This window comes from Diorhabda carinulata, chromosome X, assembly GCF_026250575.1.
Source record: "Diorhabda carinulata isolate Delta chromosome X, icDioCari1.1, whole genome shotgun sequence".
NCBI lineage: Eukaryota > Metazoa > Arthropoda > Insecta > Coleoptera > Chrysomelidae > Diorhabda > Diorhabda carinulata.
Window position 1 is genome coordinate 38,386,998 of NC_079472.1, and position 17,116 is coordinate 38,404,113.

General features: G+C 31.8%; 1 protein-coding gene across 10 annotated transcripts in view; it reads right to left on the reverse strand.

Moving 5' to 3' along the window:
- Positions 1–17,116, reverse strand: part of LOC130902217 (CUGBP Elav-like family member 4) — a 1,507,660-nt gene that overhangs the window by 19,015 nt on the left and 1,471,529 nt on the right. For 9 of the 10 annotated variants that reach the window (XM_057814156.1, XM_057814160.1, XM_057814158.1 and 6 more), the window contains 4 exons: positions 11,413–11,554; positions 10,730–10,897; positions 7,912–8,013; positions 2,766–2,843 (listed from right to left, as the gene is read on the reverse strand). In XM_057814156.1, the coding sequence (XP_057670139.1) occupies positions 2,766–2,843; positions 7,912–8,013; positions 10,730–10,897; positions 11,413–11,554 (490 nt within the window). The remainder of the gene's footprint in view (positions 1–2,765; positions 2,844–7,911; positions 8,014–10,729; positions 10,898–11,412; positions 11,555–17,116) is intronic. The other variant, XM_057814166.1, reaches the window with a different exon arrangement.

Genomic DNA, 17,116 nt, shown 5'->3' on the forward strand with positions numbered 1-17,116 from the left:
AAAATGTATTAATGATTTCTACTATTCACCTCTGGAATAATTTCGAAAATTAATATTTCGCAAATGTATTCTGCTGTTCTGCAAAGGGGAAAACAACTACTTTCCTGGCTAATGCCTTGATGAATATTGAATCACATCTTTTCTGATCAGCGTAATGTCAATCAACCTTTCTGTCGATATTAACATCCTCAAAATTTCGATTAATGCGGAGAAAATTTTTAAGCTACGTAGACGCCTATTGTTATTTCTAAACTAAACAAATACTACAAATTTCGTTGACTAATAACTGACCTTCAATTGTATAAAAATAGAGAAGCCAAGTTAGTTTGAAAAAAGCATTTACTCTGTGGAATTGAATTTCAATTTAATGGTTATCTGAAAAACAATGCAATTGCAAGCGTATTAAAAAATGTTATTCATTTTAAAAATAATTTGAAGAGTTTATAATTGTGATATTGGAATTGTCTGTTTAAATATGATCGTAATTTGAAATCAGTTTTGATTGTCATACAAATAGGTTATTATATCTAGGCACAAAACTAGTATGAGATGTGGATATTAAGTCCATAATTATCTGCCAAATGGGCTTTCCCTCTTTTAGTTACACGTGTCAATAAGTAGAAGATAGTCTATTACTACTCGTATCGACACAAATGCCAACCGTTTGCGCATGCTTGTTATAGTCGAACGAAGCCTACCATTCCAGATTTACGCGAAGATAGTGTCTAAAACTCTTACTCATACAAAAATTAATAAGAAAAGCGATCTGAATGATGGTTTCGGTGAGTATTTAGACTAGAGTGATGTCAGAAGCTGGATGAGTCAAGTAAATGGATATGATTTGGATATTTGGTTATGGTTCCGATACACGTAAACAAAATCAAAAATGGATAGAAAAAGGCGGAGAAGTCATTTTTTTCTTTTTTTAATATCTAAGGCTTAGTTTATTAAAAGGTATGTTCCTGTCGGTCAAACAATGATTCGATTGTTCTATGTTAGCGTACTAGTATAGCAGTTGATGAATGTACCAACCCTCAAAAGGTTCAGAGAATATATTGCAGGATCTTAGTGCCTTTTTCTCCCATATGTTTATTTTGTTTTCTTCTTTTTTATTCATGATCCAACACTCATGCGGCTCTTGAAATATCTTTTGATCTTAATAGGACTCAAAATGTTTTTTTTTTCCCATTTAATGAATACCTTTTCATATACACAAATGGTTCTCTTCGCGTTTACCCTCTATAATTATATATATAACTGAAATTAAAGCCAAACAGTATTGCTCCATGAACTATAGTAAATTACATTTTTCAAAATTATTTAAATGAATGGAAATGGAAGTAACATAGAAAAAACATTATCGTAAGGTCCCTAATATATAAATATAATTTTTCATAGTAGGATTGGTAGGAAACAAATGAGACAAGAGTGCTTAGAGTTTATTATTATAGAGAGAGTGGTCGTAAAATACACTGAAAATTTGTGTTTTTATGTCTCACGTCTAAATTTACCCTAATATGAGTGGAACAAATAATATATTTTTTTAATTAAACAACAAATACAGCCCCCAAAATTATAATTTGACGTTTCCCAATTGGAGAACGGATAAAGAAGTTGATGAGGATCTAACACGTGCATGTCAAACGCAAGCCCAGACTCCAGTAGCCCAATAGATTATGTGACGACGGCAAGTAAAACAAGCGACGAAAGTTTCAGAATTCATAAGATTTATCTGGATTATTGTCACGAGACAATTTTTTTTCTTTGCAGACGAGAAGATAGACGAAAAGAATTTATATCGAAGTCCGAATTACTTTATTTTTTCCATTTTTTCAGGTTTGAAATATTGCAATTTATTAAATTGTATATAAAAACTCACATTTCTTTAGTTTAGCAGGTAATGGTTGTAATTTATATATATATATATATATATATATATATATATATATATATATATATATATATATATATATAGAGAGAGAGAGAGAGAGAGAGAGAGAGAGAGAGAGAGAGAAGTGCTTTATTGTCAAAAAATTAAAAAACAAACACAAACATGAGTAACAAAATATAGGTAATAGAAATTGGTAATAATTAGTATGTAAGTTCCTAGCCCAAATTAAACAAGTATGCAGCCTGGAATCAAATATTATTATGAGAACAGAAGTCGTTACAGAATAGAAGGCACTTTCCAGTAAATATGCCCTCAAATTATTGCGGAATGCAGGAAAAGATGATATCGATTTGATTTCATTTGGCGAGTGATTATGCATTTTGTTTGTATTGTAAACTATTGAGCCCTTAACTATTTCTGAACGTGTAGTAGGTTAGTGAAGGTCGTGCTCCTCGTTCTAGCCTAACCTAACTTACCCTAACCAAGAATTGGAAGTAAGAGTCATAATTTTTAATCTTTTAAAGAAATCCCTGCAGTGAGCAGTGATTTCTTTAAAAGAAATGTCCGATTTTTAGTCCGAGTAAATATCTAATAGCTCTCTTTTGTAGTTTGAAGATGCGCTCAAATTGAGAATCGAGAATTCATTGTTGCAATAAAGTAAGATTCACAGTTAATTCACTATTAAAGTGTCAACTTCAAAATTTGAATAATCATGGTAATTATCAATGGTTATATATATATTTTTTCTGCTTATTGATAAAGCATTTGAATATTTACATTATTCTACGGAATATTTGGCAAGCTTATCATCACCCAAATATTTTGCAAATATTATTAAGTGTCTTTATAGTTAGATGAAAGAGCGATATCTTACCTTCTCTTTGTGCGGGAGCAACAGCTGACATTGGTTGTGGTATAGCTTGTGGAAATTGACCATAAACGGCGGGATAAGCTGCCGAAAAATATAAACAAATAACACATAATACTTTACCACGAATGCAAACATGCCATAATATGAAAATAAAAGTGAATACTTCAAATATCGATAGGTATAAAAAGTCTTCAATAGTTTCTGAGAATATTTAAATGAATTAAAAAATCAGCTAGTTGTCATCTACTGGAAGTTTTTCAAAAACAAGTGAGAAAACGTTATCATGTAAGCTAGTTTAGACATAAAATGAAACCTCAAAAGCTATATAATGATTTACCGAATTTATGGAAGAGTTTCTTGAACTCTTAAAACATTTTTCATGTGAAATTCAGTAAAACTCTAATTTAATTGTTGGTAAATGACTGTCATTTTTAATGGAAGGAGGGCTTGTAATCTCCCCTGTGTATGTCGTTATTATGTTATTAAATATTCAACTTAATCATTTCCTAATACTACAATCGTAATGTTTGTTTTTATGTAGTCCCTTATATATTATTTATACATTACTTTGCATAAGATTGATAATCGATAGTGGTGAAACACATTAAAGTATGAATTACTTAGTTTAACATGCAATAAAAATTACTTACTGTCATAAAAATATTTAAATTGAATGAACAGAGATAGAGAATGGCTGCATCGTCCGTTAAAGTTTAACAGGGTACTGATAATAACGTAAGTAGTAATCTTGGCACCAAAAAATTTTGAAAAAATAATAATATAATATAGGATTCATCATAAGAAGTTGAGAGATGTGAAAATCAAGAAAATGAAGGATTGAAACTATTGGAAGTAACGAATTTAAGTTTTATACTGTTTACGCGATGTTTTTGAAACTTAAAGTTAGACGTGATTTATTTATTTTGAATGAACAATTATCAGTAGATCTTAATCGATCAAATTCAGCTATACTTTTTGTATTTATGAGAAATGAGATGTTAAAATGTTTAATTGAATTGTAGAAAGTAGACGCTCAAAAAAATCATCGAATCAATTGATTATTTTACATTGTACAATTGGTCAACAATTTCTCTTATGAGCTAGACGTTATGTGTCATATGTATTCTAATAATGAATATGAATATGAAATGTGAATTCTAATAAATATGAATTCTAATAAAAGTTATATATAGCGAGTAACATAGATTGGTGGGAAACATCGAAACATTTAGATAGGTCGCAAGCTACAAAACACATTTATATTTATATAAAAAACTTGAAATACGAACGAATTATTCACAAAAAGCATAAAATATACATTTTTATTTGCAATCTGTAAAATTTACAGTAAACAAATAGTTAATAGCAATATATAATGTCTTAGTGACAAATCGTTTCGCTTGAAAATTATATAATTTGATTATGGGATGACTAAACACTATGACAATAAAATGTGTCAGGAAGGTTATACGAAACATGCATTCTCCGACTCCAATAGGTGGAAGGTCTAATTAAAAGTTGAGCTAATGCGTTGGGATAATTTTTTCTTTGACTATTTTCATTCGAAGATCACAATAATGTTATTGGGTATATATCATGGAGCATTTACAAGAACACTTTTGATTGAATTCATTCGAGAATTGCTATGTTTGAGTTGTATGCAGTATCCCATAGTTGTGTATCGCAACATCAAATGGATTTGGGTGTGACTTTGAATGGTAGCAACTTGTTATTTATTATAAGTTGGAATCTTCGACCTTTTCACCAGTAGAGTTCATCGAGTTTTACACTGAATTGCTTTCTCTTATCTAGCATGTATGTTTTTCGGGTTATTGGTTCATCCAGATAAACTCTGCAGTATTTCATAATTTTTTTAAACTGCAGAAGATTACCGTTTAACACCACAGTTGGATGTAAGTGATACGACTGAATTTATACTCAATAATTTTAATTTTCCAAGTTTTTAGCCTCGAGGATATAACATCCAGGTTTGTAGGGAAACAATAGAAGAGTCCAGATGAGATACAGGCGGAGCAGGGACATCTGCATATGTTGGTTGCTATAGTTATTGTGTATGGGAATTACAGATATATAGGTTATATAGAAGCGCACTCCCGTGTCGACATTATAAGATACCGAGTTGTAATATGATCTTGAATTTTTATTTGAAAATGTCTGCCTTGCAGGTAGGGTTTTATGATTAAAAATTTTGTACAGTAATTCATCGCGGCAGAGCTTGTCAAACGCCTAGGTGATATCTAAGAAGCCAACCGAAGAATTTTCTTAGCTTCGCAATATTTTAACCCTTCGTTGTGACTTGATGGACTTGTTTATGGAGGTATGTTATGCTTTATATCCAAATAAATGTTTAGGTATTACTCGAGAGCTTTGAGTTTCTATTTTCTCTATCACTAATTTTGCTAGTAGCTTCGACATATCAGCTAATAGACTAATTGCTCTATAAGATATCTCTTCAGTGGGTTTTTCTGGATTAAAGACAAAAACCCGTTCCAGAATATACATGAATTTTCAATAACCATATTATCTTTGCTTAATTTTTCTATGATATAAGATAGAAAAGACAGGTTAGTGACCAATTTTCAATTTAATCTTGCCCTTCACAGCAATTTCAATAATCGAGTTTTTGTTTAATAAAAACATTTCCTTTCTTCTTCTACCCCTTTACTCACATGATGTAAGTCCTTCTGACTTTGAGTCCATCATAATTGAAAACTGGATTTTGAGGCATTCTATACAAACGGTTGTAACCGATCAATAACCGAGATTCAGCACTGCTATGAGGAGTCTTTGACACTGCGTAGCTTTCCAAAGAAATTACTTTTGGGCAAATAATATTTATTTAGGTTCACTCAAATAAAACTGATTTAAAAAATCAGTCTCACCATTTAATACCTAAATCTCGGTAGGGAGAATATTATGATGGAAAATTTCTGTTGATTATTAGAATATATAAACCCGTGGATACTATTTATAGAAAGAAAGTTTTTACTCCCGTGAAATTTGTAAATGTCCCGTTTATTTATTGGAATAGATAAAAAGAAGCAGAGAATAAGAACCACGTATTGAAATATTCAGGAACTTCTCAACTCAAATATCAAACTTGGTGAAGTGGTTTTTAATATTAGTGAGAACGAAGCGAAAGTAGACAGTGACATATTTACCTTGTCGAACATTTTCAGAAGTAGAATCAAAATGTGTTGATTATTTGAATAATTAAATTCTAGTAATAAGAAAAATGTGGAGATTTTTCTAAGAAAATTTTTTAACTGGTGGAAATTCTATCTCGAATTTTGTCAAAATTGCCAATGATTCATATTTCCTACTAATTTCGATTCACATATTTTCCTGTAACGTTATGATTCCATGAATTATAATTGGATGCTTCCATATTTCTTACATAGAAAGCGAAATATTTGATGAAAAATTATTGGTAATAAGAAGATTCCATTCGTTTTCCATACATCAAAGAACTTCTGAATATTAAGGACATATCAAAAACCTAATTTGACGATATATATAATTTGATATATTTTCTTGGGATTCTTGAAGCTCCTTAAAACTCAGTGTAAGTGAACAACTACAAGATATAGGTATTACAGACATGTTCATAATAAAACTGACTATATAGGTTTATTCCATAAGTAATTAACAAAACTGTCACGAAATTTTTTTTATTGGCCTTGATTCTAAGCCAACTGTTCTCGATTCTTGGCACCTATTTTAAAACTATTTTTGAAATACGTCAAAAGAAGTATGCATAAAATACAAACCCTGGAACACTAAGACAAATATTATTATAGACAAATAAGATCCAATTATTTGATCGCATAAAATCATATAACAGATATTTATTTCAAAGAGTATAGGTATCCAATCAATGAGTATTATCTGTGGCTCAAGATCTATAATTTTGAAAGTAGTGAATATGAAAAAATCATTTTAAATAATTGTTTATAGTATCTTATGTAATGTGGCAATAATTCAGTTTTTATAGATTATAATCATATTTTATTGGTTTAGTGACGACAATATCTTATTGTATAATTTCCAAGCATTATGGTGGATTCAATTAAAAATCTTTAGTTTCATTCGATAAGTACTTATTGAAATTGCCTTTCAATGGTAATTGAATTACGTAACGGGCTTTCAAAGCAATTCTACAGCAATTTTCTCTGTTAGCTGTATGATTTCCAAACAATAATATTTTTTACGTTTTTTCTGTTGAAGTCATCCAAATGTAGAACATTTACTCTTCAATTATAACAGAACAGTGAGAAATGGATTGAGATTGATGAATAAAAAAAAGTTGGAAAGGATAATGGAGAAGAAAAGTGGATTTCATAAAAGCACGCAGACCAGGATGGGACGGTCACAGAAGAAGTGGAGAGGATACTTTTAGAACAATAAAAACGCAATAGAAATATTGAAAACTAGATAAGAAGATGAACTTTTTGAGGAACAGGTTTGGAGTGTAAGAATTTCAAGAAAAAAAAAAAAGAAAAAAGAGAAAGACAGACAATTATGGAGAAAGATAGTTGAAAACTATCAACTAGCAACATTTAGATGAACCGCACTGATAATAGATTGATACTGAATGATGGACGGATCGTTATTCACTTTAGATTTGAATTTTCATGGAAATGTACAGTCATTTATACATAATACACATCTAACTGAAACTTGTAGAGCTCATGAATGACGTTCACTACGAATTATAAGATATTATTATTCGTCAAGGAACGTCATTTAAAATAATATTGCAAGCGACCTTCTCCAATGAGGTTTTATTTTATTTTAAACGCCACTAATATTTAAAAAAGTTGCCCCATTTGTCAGCTCATAATAGGCCAAGTATAATTTTCAAATATCAATCGATAGTCGAGAGAAGAACTAGTACAGGATTTTCTATTGAATTTTGGAATATTCTGTAAAAAAATGTTGTTACCAATGATAGCTGAAAATATTTGATATCTCACTATATATAATTATGATACCTATTATATATAATATGTGAATTATCATAATGTAGTAAAAAATTTAAGGTTAGTAAGAAAGAGATTTCATTTAATATAAATTCTTTCTGTAGATAATTCGTTCTTCAATGTATCTAACATAGATAAACACTCACCCACACCAGGATACGCTGGCTGCATGCCTGGATATGCCGGATGCTGTATCGCAGCCTCGCCATTCGGTAAGCCTTGTGCAGGTATGGACAGATGTAGCGCGTCTAGAATATACGACACATAGTAGATTTTGAAAACGTTATTACATCAATGAGTATTTCTGATCTTCTATGAATTGATTGATTGATAAGTTAATTGTTTACATGGCTGTTATTGATATATCTAGATAATTAGGTTAATTTTCTTCGAAGCGGTTTGGAAAGTATTCCAAGAAATTATAAGATTGATTCTTAGCATTGTTATCAGGTGAGGCTCTCTATGAAAATTATCTTTCATTCTTTTGTTTATATTATACTCCTTTCTGTCACTCACTTCTCTTCGTTGTTTATTTGTTCGTGAGTGAAATCACAACCTCGCGATACAATTTTAATTTTGATGCACATAGAAACCGCATATCCTTCTCATACCTAGAGTACTTACTTAAAATGGCTGGACTGTTTGTTCCATATATTGTATTTTTAACAAAAAAAGTCAGTCAAGCCTCAATAATTGATTAAAATTAACACTATAATTTCCTCAATTAAGCATTTTACATTCGATACTCGGTTTCAGCTCAGTCATTCAATAAAAAAATTGCACAAACCATTCACTATTATATTGCATTATTTTTACATCTAGTCAATAGTCTAGAGCGCTTGTTTTATTTTTTTGAAAAAGGTTGGATTTGTCGATTAGTATTTCCAATCGCGATTTCCTACATGCAATGAGAATGTACACACATAATGCAGAGAGATGATGTCATCATGGATTTTGTTAAATAAATGTCCAATCATTAGACTTTTTTGTATAGTGTTTGAAGTTTAACATAACTACCAAATATCTAATTTCCATTTCTCACTAATTTGAAGATAATGGAATGAGCTAATTCTCAAAATGTTGTTCATTGACTATTTGACTTTAGTTCTAATGAATATGGGTTCAAATATATCTACACTCATTTTTTATTTGTGCTTTTAGGTCTTCAAAATGTTACTTAGAAACTGATACCAGGATGATTCCAGAAATACCAAACATGGCTTAGAGAAGGTGATATTTGAAAAAACCACTTTATTAGAAAGAACCCAAACTATACAGCACTTGTTTCAAGTTTGAGGATATCACATTGTTTTATATTTGTTTGGCAGCCATCAATAGTACATGAATTCGTGTGAGATAATTTTTCATTGGCTATCTTGATTTAGACAAAATTATAAACGGCGAGTATTATGCGAACTTATTGCAGCGTTGGAGTGAAATAATCATGCCAAATCGGCCGCATTTGGCTGAGAAGAGAGTGTTGTTTCATCAAGGCAATGCACCAGCTCACACATCCGTTGCTAATTCATGCACTCTATTTGCCAGATTTAGCCCCCTCGGATAATTTTCATGTTTTAGACGTGAAAAAAAGGCTCGGTGGTCGAAGATATTCCAGCAATGACTAGGTGATGGCAGTTTATAGCTATTTTGAGGAATTTAACCATTTTTAGTATAAAAAGGGTATTGAACTTATTGAACATCGCTGGAAAAAGTCATTGAATCTAAAAAAAGAATACGTCGAAAGATAAATATATTTTCTTCGTTGGGTCAGGTACTTCTGGGACCATCCTCGTAAAATATACAGAAATCCAGAAGAATGGAGTATCAAAAACATGAGTAGATTTTGCTAAATGGGAAAACACATCATCTTGTTCAAACCATAAATATCTAGTTGTGACAAGTTAGGAGAAGAATAAGCCAATTTAGGTACCCATTCTTCTTTAAAGAATTTCAAATGTCGTTCTCTCAAAATACCTATCAGACTTCTGATTACGGATTTTCTAGCGTAAAATCTCTTGAACGTAAACGTAGATTCTTTAGAAGAACATTTTTCTTCATAGTGAAAAATGCGAAATTATAACATCATCACAAATCTGCCTGTTAAATACAAAAACAGTTACTGTTAAGTCTGAAGACCGTATTTCTATTAGAATAGCGTACGGTTTGAAGAGATAATAGTAAAATATTGAGTACAGTTCTTATCTCAAATTAACATCAAATTTTTCCTTTCTCATAAAGATAATTGAGACCTAAAATTTTAACGTGATAATATCCAATGCTTTTCAGAATCACAATATATTCTCCTTAACTTAAGTGCTACTTCCCCCAAACTACTACCTAGTTCTGAAATCTTATTTAGCCAACAAAATCTTTCAAACGAAAGTTAACGAGGATGTGTTCAAAGTTTTGTTATTGCAGTCGGGTGCAACAAGGTAGCGTACCTGAGACGCTACTTCACATCAGATATACCAGAGACATAGTATACAACAACATAAACATTTTTAGACACAGTCATCCTCTTTGCTAATCAAGAACAACAAACAGCAACAAGGAATGTTTGAGCCCATCTTAACAAAAAGAAAATCTAATGTCTCACGAGAAAACAAATAACTTATCTACAAGTCTGTCATCAAACCTATATGGACATGAAAAATTGAACTGTGGGGTTGTTAAATATTATCTTGAAATCCCCATCACACATTCTCTGTCAACTAGTAGATGCTCCATCACACCATTAACGTGGACCTGGAAGTGTCCAAAGCATAAGAAGTTATTTAAGAGAGGCTAATCAAATATTATAAAATCATGAGAAATCAATAAAATCAACTACTAGACGAACTGCTGGAACCAAGAAACACAAAAAACATTGGCCAATAGATCTCATTTAACGAATTTGAGGTTTAATCATGGATGTGAAAAATATTCTGATTGTAATAAAAGTTTCTTATATAAAAAAAAACTTACGTGCTTGGTAAGTTTGAGGAGGGATTCCGTTAGTGTATACTTGCTCCTGACCACCTGGTTGGCCGTTAGGAGTTTGTGCCGCCATATTGAACGTTGGCATTGTCGGAGAAGGTAAACTTGGAATTGCACCATTAACGGGTTGGCTGTTACCTGCGCCAACAGGTACATCTGGAAATATATACAAACGTTCTTAGAATTGTTGTTATCATAAAATTTAAGTATTTGGATAATACAATTTGATAAATACTAATAAAAGCTGAATCTTCTCCTCATTTATGTTCTTGTGAGCTTCTTCTTTCACTTTTAGATAAAACATGTGTATAAATACAGCTAATAGGAGACGTATAAAGGTTAAAAAGACACAAATAGTACCAATTGACTAATATTATTATGAAATCGTCTACGACATGGACTGTGAAGCCGGTCTTGTTCCGTTGTAATGAAATTTGAATAAATTAGAAAAATGGCTATAAAAATAGTGAATAGTTAATTGTATGAGTAAGTTATTTAAGTCTTAATGTCTTAATAAATTAGGTATGTGTTAAAATTTTCCTCACCGTTGAAAAACAGTTTCAATAAATAAGGATATAAGGAAAAGATTACAATATATATATATATATATATATATATATATATATATATATATATATATATATATATATATATATATATTGTTAGTATACCTGAGGCTGGTTGCAATGCCGAATTCGCCATTCCATTTATTGCGTGAGGTAGCTGCGTTGCTATCGCAGCCATTGGATTAATATACGTTCCTTGGGCTGTAGCAGCTGCCATTATAGCAGCTTGTTGTTGGAACAAATCAGACTGAAAAAAAAATTACCGAGATATCAATGAAAAATGCAACTATAACTCTTGACAATCTGATACTGATATCAAGCACTTGGAAAGTAATCTATTTAACTATCAGAAATGCTACAAAATATTAAATGCTGATGAAAAAATGTTATTTCAGCTCTTCTCAGTTGGTTCAACCTAATTAAGATAGGTATTTCAAATTGTGGTATAAACTTTCAACAACTGTTACTAGTTAAGTTTTGATTCGAACTATATAGTTCAAAAGTTTAGTAACGACTTTGTAACCATCGTAATGTTTTAAGAAGTATTCGAACTAGACATAAACAATGTTATTAGTTAGCTTTGAGGTTTAGTTGGTTCCCAGAGAAAACTAAATTTCAAATGATGAAGTAAAAGTGTCGTACTACGAATATAATTTTATTCCGTCTTCATGACAATAATATGAAGATGGAATCATGAATTTTGAAATTTGTTAATAGATTATTACATAACAAGCTTTGTACGGAACCCATTACGCACGAAGTGAAAAATTTCGAAACAGCGAATGCGTGAATTTCACGACTGGTTAATGGGTTATGACTTTTGTAACATGTTATACTTTCTTGGGTTGAAGAATATATAAGTATAATAACATTCGAGAGCATCACACTTTTAATCCAATATGTTTCCCGTTAGCACTTAAAGTATGAAGGATTAGAAAGAGATCTCTGTGTAATAATTGTCGTTATTTCGAAACTTTAAATACCTACTGTATTGAAATTTGGAAATGTACAGGCGCCATTTTTAAAACATCTCTTCGCCTACAAATTTGAAAAATAACACGTTTTCTTATAAATCTGATAATTTTCGTTTTACTACGTTATCTATTTGCAACCCGTTTACATCTCTCTCTTCAGAAGAAATGCCGATAGTGGGAATTTTGACCTTGGTATGGGCGTTGAAAACGCAAAGTTCGTAATTTACAAAAATATTCATTAACTTCTTAACATAATTATTTCAGAATCGTTGTCGTACTTATTTAGTTAAGTAACCAGCAAAATTATTCGTATTTAGATTGCGATCTTCGGCTCTATGATCTAATCATTTCACACTGATATCTTATACTTGAGTGTTTATCGCTTGAATATTAATGTATAATAATTGATAATTTCAATACTATTTTTTGTATGTAGAAAAAGCGTCTGTTTGCTCCCCCTGACTCTATTTCATATTAGGTCCACTCTATCGCCCTTCCTTTTTTTTGTCTAAATCGCTGTCCGGCCTAGGTTAAAATTGTTACGTAGATGGATGTATTAAGAAATCTATAGTTTTCCTATTTCAATATCTTCACCACGATAGATCAGTCTATGTGCGACTCCAAACGCGCTGTGATCGCCGTTTATGGTCACAATAAATGAACGTGTGAAGAAAATCATCGGGCAGTCCGCAATACAGAAAATTGGGCCGATTCCACTTCCCACTTCTGTGCAGGTATCACATAAAGTCTCCATATCGGGACAGAAATTACATAAGATGATATCCAACTTCACCGTAGTACCTTCTATCAAAGGTTGCCCACATTGTATCAAACGCTTCGTCCACTATTCACTTTGATATTGCTAATAATTTTTCTTCCCTCTTTTCTATACTCATTCCCATTCTTTTCTGAGGTATATCGTCTTCCTTTTCAAAGCAAGAAGTTTTACTGAGATACTAAGAAGCTGAAAAGACTTTAAACCTACATCCACTTCAATATTTCTACGTATTCAGGACATCAGCATAGGTATGTACAAGAGGATTAACTGGATTGTGCTCATCAGCAACTGTCTCTTTTCCGCCGCCGGTCCACAGAGTTGAATATTATCTCTCTCAATGAGACCGCCCTCATGGAGACCAGCCTCCAGAAGGAAGGGTTGCTACTTAATGTTTGAGGTATTGCAACATATGTCAGAGATGATATTGTCATCGTAGAGCTTGACATTTTTTATGTTGAACGTACTCAAAACGTGTTATCTTACGAGTGTTATATGATTTTTTATAGATACTTGAAAAATTCATCTTGGTCAAAAATGGAATCCAATTTCGAATATTTTCGTGCAATGATTTTCTATGACCCACCAACAAATATGCCGATCAACTCGTTTCGACTTTTGGTAATTGTGTTTGGCTGGTTTTCCGAATTCAGTCATGGTCACATTTCACTATAGAATGAATTTCTTGTTCAAAATCGGCTGTTGTATCAGAAAACTTGTTCTACTTGTATACATACAATATTGCATAAATATTTAACTGTCCATAGATTTGTTCAAGTTGGATACAGCATAATGTGACAATCGTTGAAATAAAAGCTCGTGTCTATTGGTGCAAAGAAAGGCTGAAATAATTCAATGGCGGTTCTTCAAAAGACGTCTATTTTATCATGGATTTACTCGTATGTATATGAGACTGAAACTTAACAACAATCGACTGTGAGGAACGACCCAAGTTCAATAAAAGTTTTCGGAATAATTGGACACGTCGCCACCGTTCCATTAGAATGATCAATTCTGATTGGTACACAAGCATTTGTTTGTCAGAAGTGTTCTAAATAATCAGAGAAACCAATCGCAGAAAATGATTCATTTTCCGTTTGGAGACAGTCAAAACATCGAATTGATGCGTCATCCACCATACAGTCCTTGTTTGGCACCCAATGATTTTTTCTTATTTCTGCAAATCAAAAAATAAATTGCGAGAGGTGTTTCTATACCTGAAGAAGTGGTTGATGCATTCAAATCACATGTTTTTGAGGTATCTCAATCAGAATGGAAAAAATGCTCCGACAATTGGTTCAAACTGATTGAAGAGTGTAGTGATCCTAATGGAGAATATTTTGAAAAATAAGGAAGCCATACAATTGTAAATAGTTGTATTTATTTGTCTATCTCAAAACTTGAGTAGCAAACCTCGTACATCGTCAGCATATCGTACCATCAACGACTCTTCGGCCACCTGTTGTCGCAATAGATCGTTGTATGCGACATGCCATAAATCATTTCGTCCTGCTCGAAAGGTTTCTAATCTGGAATAATAAAAAATTACCTAAATCGCAGCTGCTTCTTTCGACTTTTATTTTTTCCAAGTAGGTACTGCAATTGCAGGAAATAATTCTGTAAATAACAAAAAAAATCTGAGAAACGGAACGGTATGAAAAAAATAATCACTACCCTTTTAGGTTCATGTGATAGTTCATGTGGATTGACGTGCTCCACAATGAAGATTTTTGGTGTTCAAACTATTACAGTGAATACGAAGGCACTGTATTAGTGGAGCGGTGAATTATGTCTGAAGAGTAATCAATCATTTTTATATCGTTGAAATCCTCTAGTGCCGTAGACATTGGCGTGTATTTGCTGTCTGATGAAGAGTTTTAAGTTAGAAATATATTATAGCCACGAACTGTAGGATAATATTTAAATATATATGGTTGACTTGAGCAAACGGAAAATTAGGATTACGAAAACTGAGAGAAGAGATTTTCTCATGTAATATTCACTGTTTTAAGTTATATTTTGAAAAAATATGATGATGATATTGGAAAAAAAAATATATTAGTACCTCTTTAACTGCTGTTTTCAAGTTATCCGGAATCTGACCTCGCAAATTCTGATGCCACATTAAACATTACTTTAATCAAATGGAAAGATTTTATAATGTAAATTGAATCGAACTCTTTATAAAGCGCCGTCACTCATTAAGAAATTAATAAAAACAGTGTATAAGTTATTTAAACTTATAATTCAGTAGCGACTTCGAAACCGCCCTAATGTTTTAACAAGAATTTAAACTTAATATAAGCCATATTATTAGTTAGCTTTGAAGTAGAGACTGCGTCAAAAAGTTATTGTTCTACAAAACCGCAAACAAGACAACATCCAAAATTCCTTTAGAAATTATTAAACCCTTAATTTCCCAATGCTCAAATTAAAAGTTTATAACACTCTTTCAAGACTGTTAAATGTTAATAAAACGCTGTTTGTTTTGGAGGGCGTGATTGAATTTCAGAAAATTAAGCATTCACTTAAGTATTTGGAAAATATTTACGTTTGTTGAAATTGTACCAATATTCGTTGTTGGAATTTTAGAACTGTAACAAGATAAGCAACTATTAATTAAGACATCTAACTATAGCCGAAGATTGGTTTCAATTGTTGTTTGAAATTGTGAAATTTGAAATCCCTAAAATTTAGTAGCTTTGTAATATTTGTAAGTTGAGAGATTTCAGATTTATCAGTCGTCGTCCTTTATTTTAAGATGTCATTTTCACTGTTACCAGTTTCAACAAAAGTTTGAATGTGTTCAGTTTCGTTTTTTGTATGAAAAAATTTCAACTTCGAATCTACAAGGCGACAAATTTCATTTTAGTTTGATCTCATAGGCAATTACTAACTTTTAATTACACGATTGGACACCTGGTATATTTTAATCATATTAGAAATTATGGTAATCGAATAATATCTCCGTTAAAAAAAATTCCGGTTTCTAGAATTTTTGAAATAGGCTACGATCTTATCAAAGTATGAGAAGGCATTATTCGACGAGTCTGATGAAATCTGTTGGTTTGGCATCAAATTGAACAATGCTAAAGATATATCTGAAAAATATCATATTGGTCCATCGGACATTTATAATTCATGTAATGAGGGTACAGCGATATGAATTTCAGAGATTGATTATGCAAGGAGAGATACAGGATAAGATAGGTATAGGAGAGCGGAGAATTTCATAGCTGCGAAATTTAAGGGAGTGATTCAACTTAAACTTAAACCAATTGTTTAGAGCAGCTGTGAATAAAATACAAATAGTCATGATGGTCGCCAGCCTTCGTCCGAAGATGACACATTAAGGAGAAGAAGAAGGACATTTATATATTCGATCAGAGAGAGGTCAGCACTTTTGGGTTGATGATTGGTGTTCAATCTGAGTTCATACCACTGACACATCAAATCGATGGATGAAACCATTCAAAGATGCATATTTTGAAGTTTGGAAGTTTTGGATGAGGAAAATTTCGAAGCAAGAATAAATGAATAACTGTCATGGTATTGAAAGCTTTTACTCGTATTGCATGATGTATCAGAATGAATGTCAGTGTACGGGAATTCTGCCTCTAAATCCAAATATTCCACTGAACTCTGGCAACAAAGACTAAACCTCCTGTATGTAGAATAAAACAACCAACGGGCAAGACAATTCGACTAATATAAAGTCGACTTTAACTTCAAAAAAAACGACACAAATATAAAAATCATCAGTGACTAAAAAAAGCTTGCTCATTGAGTCATAAATCTTGTGCTAATATAGAGGAAGACTCAGATATCTAGGAATGTGATTTTTGCAGGCGGTACCTTCATTTGAAAATATTATAATTAACCTATTTATAATCAATAGTCCCCTCCACGAAGTCAAACCGTATAATTTACACAATAACACTGTATGACGCGTGTTTTGATAACCAAGTTATCGTCTTCAGATACTGAAGATAAACAGTTTACCTTAAGTGTAATTGTGAGTGTTGGTGTGGAAAATAAAACTACAAAATACTGTGATCTG